The sequence below is a fragment of the Centropristis striata genome, chromosome 22, assembly GCF_030273125.1.
Source record: "Centropristis striata isolate RG_2023a ecotype Rhode Island chromosome 22, C.striata_1.0, whole genome shotgun sequence".
NCBI lineage: Eukaryota > Metazoa > Chordata > Actinopteri > Perciformes > Serranidae > Centropristis > Centropristis striata.
The window spans coordinates 2,881,440-2,889,023 of NC_081538.1; the positions used below are offsets into that span (position 1 = coordinate 2,881,440).

A 7,584-nucleotide genomic window follows, 5' to 3' on the forward strand; every position below is an offset into this window, starting at 1 on the left:
TATAAGCGTTGCTGGTTCCATATTTAATGTTAAAGCAAAACATGTTTGGTATATATTAAAAGGTTTATTTGTTCAATGTTGGCCCGCGATTTTATTCAAGTTTTAAATTTTGGCCCATTGTGTATTTGAGTTTGACACCCCTGCCTTAAAGTGATACTAATACCAATGGAGTACCTCATAAATTGATACCTTTATTTCCCATTTCATTCGATACCCTTTATTTGTCTTCTTCATTCAAAACCTAATATGTGAATGGAAGCATTTAGTTCTGCAAAATGCCGCCACCACTCCTCATCTAAATGATTTATACACAAACATATTACATGCTGAGCTGCCAACACCAATCTTGTCTTCACCACACCACAGAGTGAATGGATGGTAGCTGCTGCAGCAGTGGGCCAACACACATTCTAATCAAAGAATGCTTGCGGTGGTTGGCTGCAAGAAAAAACATACAAAATGTGCATTTTCTATACAAATCTGGGTTCAAAAAAGGATGAAATCCAGGTATAGTTTGACTGGAGAAGTGTCTAATTCCTTGGTGGAGAGTTATTTCAGTCCAGACACCCAGACCTACCTATAATGGTGAAGCTTGACCCCTCTTTTTTCTTTAACCTCTCCCACACACAGATCTGTCTCCCTCTCTGAACACACAATATCCTCTTTGCCTTGACTGAAAATGTTTCCAGTGACCCCAGACTCTCAGTACAGAAGCTGTAAGAGCGAACACTTTTAGCAGTGGATTGCAGGATCATAAAGTGTGCTGCCAGAGAGCAGGTCTGACACACTGTTCCCCTTCGTACGCTGACAAGCCCTAAATAATCTATGACTCACTTTGGGCCAAGTCCATAGCTCAGCCTTTTCAGACTCAGAACTCTGCTTATTCCTCTCCCTGTGTCTACATGGCTCCTAAACGAATATTGAAGCATTTTTACAAGGGCTTATAGTGTGATAGTATGATTTCATGTGTGGTTAAAGACATAGACATAGAATAAATAGAATAAATATGTTTGGTAAAATTATATTAAAAAAGGGTTAAAAACTTAATAATTCATTTAAGGTATTAAAAATATGCGTTCATGGTTTAAGGGTTGAGTAAAATGCGTTAAAATACATGTTCAATGGTTTAAACTTTAAAGCTTCATAACAGTGCACAGTGATGTTGGGAGGATGTGTTTTTTTCGGTGATTGATTGGTTTTGCCTGCATGCCTGAGGAGGGAGCCTTTGCCGCTCAACGCTTCACTTGTAATGAAGCTGGCAAAAGGATTCAATCGTGTCCTGTCCTTTTCATTTACATTTCCCTCTTCAGAGGGCGCAACAATAGCGCATTATTATGATTGCCCGTACACTAAACATCTCCAGAGGAATTTAGCTCTAATCTATGTCACTGTTTCCATTTTAAAAATATGATTTATGATATTTACAGTAACTCTGAGACTTGTCGCTGTTACCGCAATGCAACGGCTGCCAAAAGAGGTTGAATCCAAAGCTTATTTAATGCCGTTTGGGCACCACATTGCAAGTTCACAGCTCTCACTTACCCAGAAGAGGAAGTTGAAAACAAACAGCAGGTACTTGAGACACACTGTCAGCCAGTCCTCCTGGTCGTCTTTATAAACCGCCGACATCTTCCTTCCTCCGCTTCAATTCTGCAAGTGCATAAAAATTCAAACATTCAAATTCTAAATCAGCATTTCAATGTTGTGCAGCTTGTCTCACAATACCATCCTGAATCAAGTATTGTGGCGCTGCAAGATGTCACAGACTATAAATTGTGTTCTACAGACTTAAGTGAAATGCCAAGTAACTGTGACTCCTAAACAAATTGATAAACTGGTTGGTCACAAAGTATTCTTAACAAAACAGTGTTTTAGGGACTGTATATTCCTCATATAACATCAAATGTACACTCAGGATATAATTGAGTTTCTTTCCTTCTGATATAACTTTAGTTTTCTACTGCATCCCAAATGCCATAGTCTTTCTCTGAGGCAAGTCAGGCAAAATAAACATCCCCATGTCAAGATTCAGCTTATTGTTGTTTTACAGCTCTGCATGAAATGTGAGCCACAGACAGTGAGAGTAAACAGAAGGATTTTTTTTTTACGACAGGGATATAGCTGCCTCTCAAATATCATAACAAATGCAACATCAAGTTCCTTTCTCAGCATTCACAGCTTGCATGCTTTCCCAAGTCAATAATCTACTAAATACAATCACTCATGTGTTGTTTTCACACAGTATCAGGTAACAATCTCAAAGGATATTTGAGTATGACTGAAAATCATTTTAACAAGCTTATTTGCATTTCTGTCAGTATACTGCAACCTATAAATATATATTTAAATACCTTTAAAAACCCTTCTGTTAAATGTTAATTATTTAGTTCTACATTAGGGTATGTTCTTCTAGGGCTGCAATTTAACATTATATTTTATTATCGATTAATTTTCCGCTTATTTGCACAATTAAGGCTACAGTTGGAAGTAGATCGTTGCTCTAGATAGATAGATAGATAGATAGATATACTTTATTTATCCCAAGCTGGGAAATTACAGTGTTACTGCTAAGAACATTTGCTCAACTATTTTCAAAAACAGCGGCTGGGTCACAAACTTTCTCATTTTACAGCTAAACAGTACAATAAAATATGCTTCTGAAAACATCTAAGATGAGAAATAGGCAAAACAGTAATAGAATCTTGATTTTATCTAACTGTAGCTTTAATCAATTCATTGTTTTGTCTATAAAATGTCAGAAAATAGTGGAAAATGCACATTGGAGCTACTCAAAGTCCAAGGTCAGATATTTAAAATATATTGATTCACAGTCTTAAACCCAATACTCTGTTTAATTGAGATAAAACATGTTTGAGATGCCAAAAAAAAGACTTTTCCAACCATTTCTGCATGCAAATTCATTTGATTATCAAATAAGTTTGCAATCATTTTCTGTCATTTGATTAATCAATTAGTTGACGACTTGTTGTAGCTCTGCAGCTTACTAGTTGTTAAGTAATGCTGCATTCAAGCTCAAAATATCATCTGTTGTAATATCCACAAACTAGGGGTGTGCCATATCGTATCGTTCACGATAATATCGGTTTTTTTTTTTCATGGTTAAATAAAAATTCATATTGTGATATTGGCAACATTCCTACTTCTTGATGTAGTGGCGTAAGGTTAATATTAGCTACCAATGAAAGTTGTTTTAATCACAAAAAGCTACTTACTCTCTGTCGCAAAACACATGCAGCTTTCAAAATAAGAGCACGGTGTGTTGACAGAATCCACCACAGAACTTACAAGAAGACTGTCAAAATAAGACGCCTTAAATAAAACATACAAGAACCTTTATTTTCCTTTACAAAATGTCATTAAAATATGCCCCCGGGACCCCTAAATGGTTATTTTTATTATTTTCTCATACATTTTTTTTTATTTGGCAACTGTTAGACTAAAAAAAAACATATTTTCTATATCTTTTTAAGTATTTCGTAATATCGTCAAGAATATCGTTATCGCAAAAGTAGCCTGAAATATCGTGATATTCTTTTAGGGCCATATTGCCCACCCCTACCACAAACCACATCTTTTAATTATTCATGACACTGAACAGTCCATAAACCTTTGAATCACTGAGTTGAGCACAGTTCTGTAAATAAAAGGCCATAAGGTGGGAAGCACTTAGACTCATAAAATTGATCTACACATTATCCTTCAGTAAATAGCACCAAAGGAAATGGTGCAGGGTCATACACCAGATGGTCTAAAACAGACCGGGTGGGTTGTATCTGGCAGGGAGGAAATGGTTGTGGCCTTATTAAAAGAGTTGGATAATTTAACTTATCAAAAAGAAAAATGATTCATTTAATTTTATTTATATATATATCTTTATTAGTTAGGTTGCTTTTGTTGTTGTGTTTGCTTCTGTTTTGCTTTCCCATTACCTAAATGGGAATAGGGAACTCGCTGTATCAATATATTTGATATAAACTACACTTGTACATTTTTGGAGATGTAGTAATTGAAGTAATATACATACGTTCTGTATTTTTCATCTCTGTGGGATAAAATTGTAAAAAAAAAAACCAACAACAATAAAACGTATTTCCAAAAAATATATATATATATATATTGTTCTAATTGTTATTGTTTATTGTATTTTATTTATTTATTTTTTGCACTACCTCAGACCTGAAGCTTGTTATCATAGTTGCAGTTTCTTTTTCCACAACTGTTTTTTATTATAAATATTTAACCTGTGGTTCTGTAAAATTTTTACATGTTGCATTTTTCTTGTTAATAAAAATGTTTCTGTTCAAAAAAAAAATGAAAAATCACTCTACTGGCAACTCTCCATGCAGAACATTAATTTTTTTTAATTTAATTTGTCCATATTTTGAGATATTGCATCTGCAATGAACGTAAAAAGGAGAAAATGATTTATTGGTTTTAGACAGTTGGATCACCCTTTTCTTGAAAGTCACCTTACTGCTGGATTTAATTTGTCAACGCTGTGAGAGGCCCAAAATAAATGTCACTCACTACTATTGTAATGGGACGACAGCAGAAACCTCAGGGATGGTTTTATATCAGAGCTTGGCACACACAACTACGCTATCTCTATAGGTAAGTGAGGGGAAATGTTTTAGTTTGACTAACTACTGCAGAAAATAAATGTATGCAACTAACTGATACGTAAATATGTCATTCAGAACTTCACACTAACACAAACTTGATGTTGTCACACTACTAAATAATCGGCTAAGTAATTTTTTGTCAAAATTGTTGTTGTTTTTTGCCTAAATCATCTCCTCATAGCCACCTATGGTAAAATCTCCTACATCCTCAGTTGATCAGATCAGATTATTATTATTATTATTATTATTATCAGATCATGTGATTTTACCCTTTTAAGATAATGGCCTATGTCAAGTTTGTGACTTAAATGGATTTATTATGCCTAAGTCCAAATAAAATGTGATTTAGGCAATTTTTTTGAACATGCCTTTGTGACTAGACACACTTTATTTTGAAGGTGTCTGCATAAGAGTGACATGAGCGTATCATAAACATGACATGGGATGTGTCATGAACATTAATGACACTCTGAAGTAACATTAATGCTCATGATACTTGTCATGTCATGTTTCTGACAGGCTTGTGTCACTCTTATGTAGACACCTTCAAAATAAAGTGTCACCATATCTTGCTTAAGTCACAAAGGCATGTTCAAAAAATTGCCTAAGTCATTTATTTCTCTTAAGTTACATAATTTACACACAGTGTTATTACTATGCCAATAGCCATCCTTTGTTAAATCATTTTTGAGTGAAATGATCAAGAAATGTCATATGTTAGACTTTCCCCTCCCCAGTCCTCACCTGTAACCGCATTTAGCTCGAATACTTTAAATGTTAATACGCGAAACAAATGTCCCCACAAAACGTTTAATCCGTCGCTTAGAAAACAAACATGCTGTTAAAGTAATACTGTCAGTGGCGGTTCTAGACCAGTTTTACTGTGGGGGCCAAGCAGGGCCCAGTGTTTGATCAGAGGGGCCCATTAAAAAACGACAAACATTATATTTAAGCATCCAAAACCTTTATTTTAGCTCATTTAAAAATCTCATTTCAGTATATTTGGAAGATACAAATACACTGATTGAAACAATGGGACTTACCAATAATAATTATTTTTGCACGACAATGACATTTCTAATTTTTGTGCACAATTACTTTTTTTTATTTTGAAAGTGCAGTATAGTGAGAATGATCTTTTTTATATATACACAAGCTTTAATTGCACAATTAAACTATTATACAATGTACACATTCTGGGTTCCTTTTGTGCACAATGAGATATTGTTTGCACAAAAAAAAGGGGAGAATTGTTCCGTAGTTCGTCGTTATAAATTGATCATTTTATTATTAATTTGACACAGGGGCCACAGCAGGGGCCAAGGGCTTCTTCACAGGGGCAGGGGCCCCTGGAGGCCCCTGTGTAGAACCGCCACTGGTTCCTTTTATACTGCCTGAGAAGTGTTATGCCATTTTTTTTTTATTTACTGTTACAGTCAGTCGTATAAACATGGACTTCGTGTGAATGTGGTTAGTGTTTTTATAGCACTATAGCACACGTTGCCCGTCCAGATGCGTTCACTGGCACTCTGTTACCTACTAATACGTTTTTTTTACGAGGAAAGAAATGCCCTGCCTCGAATATTTCGGACTTTGACCACTGCAGGTGTCCTTCAGCGTCATGCAAAGCCCATAAATCAAGAGAATAAACGTCCTTTGCGGTTTAGGACAAACTTTCCTGCCTCCCCTTTTCAGGATGGGGTGCAGATTTCCGAGCATCCTGAAGAAAAAAAACATTCACCTGCGTCGTTGATGCGCAGGGCAAAGTTTAACCAAATTACCTTGCAGTTACACCGATAAAATAACGTTTCCGTATCACAGACAAGAATATACTCACCACGCCAACGTTAAGACTGGATAAACAGCCTCGTTTTGTTGCAATTTCCGTTAAATCACAGTGTACGGCACTGCAGCAGTGAGCGTTTTGTCCAGACAAGCTTGTTGCTTTCAGGGCGTCCGACAGCAGGCTTGTGTGGATGCTGCCTTTGCGTGCAGCTCGTATTTTTGGGGTTGATACAGGACTTTTACACTTTAACACTTATATAGAGCAGTAGTTTTCAACCTTTTTGAGTCGCGACCCCCAATTTAGCATGCATGTTGTCCGCGACCCCCGCTCACTGAACACAATCTCACAGGCACAGTTCAGATCATACAAAAAATGCACAAAATGACCAAAAAAAGACACAAATTGACTTAAAAAATGCACAAAATTACCAAAATAAGGCACAAAATGACTTAGAAAAGGCACAAAATGACCAAAAAAAAGGCACAAAATGTCTAAAAAAAAACACACAAAATGACAAAAAAAGGACACAAAATGACTAAAAAAAACACAAAATGACCCCAAAAAGGCACAAAATGACCAAAAAAGACAAAAAATGACTACAAAACCCCACAAAATGACCAAAAAAAGACACAAAATGACTAAAAAAAACCCCACAAAATGACCAAAAAAAAAGACACCAAAATGACTTAAAAAAGGCACAAAATGACCAAAAAAAGACACAAAATGACTAAAAAAAAAACACAAAATGACCAAAAAAAGACATTAAATTACCAAAAACACTAAAACACATGAACACTTTAACACAGTGGAGACAGAGCTGACTTCCAAAATTATTTGGCGACCCCCAGAAATCACCTCGCGACCCCAATTGGGGTCGGGACCCCAAGGTTGAGAATAGCTGCTATAGACTATATTAGACAAAAACTATACTTTTTTGTTAAAAGTCTTTATCAGGGACCATGCAGGCTACATATTAATGCCATACAAATATAAGAGATGTTTTGTACCAGATTTTGCCACTATCTGCGTTCAAAATCACAATAAATATTAACAGCGACATACAGTGAGTACCATTTCAATTGTACACCCAAACAATTTACAATATAAACACTCTTCTCACTCACTCTCTCTCTCACACAGACACACGGTAAATTC

General features: G+C 35.7%; 1 protein-coding gene across 1 annotated transcript in view; it reads right to left on the reverse strand.

The window, feature by feature from the left end:
- tspan11 (tetraspanin 11) overlaps nt 1-6,620 on the reverse strand; it is a 31,884-nt gene extending 25,264 nt beyond the window's left edge. The window contains exons 1-2 of the mRNA XM_059325459.1: nt 6,481-6,620; nt 1,543-1,650 (exon numbers count right to left, since the gene is read on the reverse strand). Of these exons, the coding sequence (XP_059181442.1) occupies nt 1,543-1,629 (87 nt within the window). The 5' untranslated portion in view covers nt 1,630-1,650; nt 6,481-6,620. The remainder of the gene's footprint in view (nt 1-1,542; nt 1,651-6,480) is intronic.
- Between the last annotated feature and the right edge of the window lie 964 nt (nt 6,621-7,584).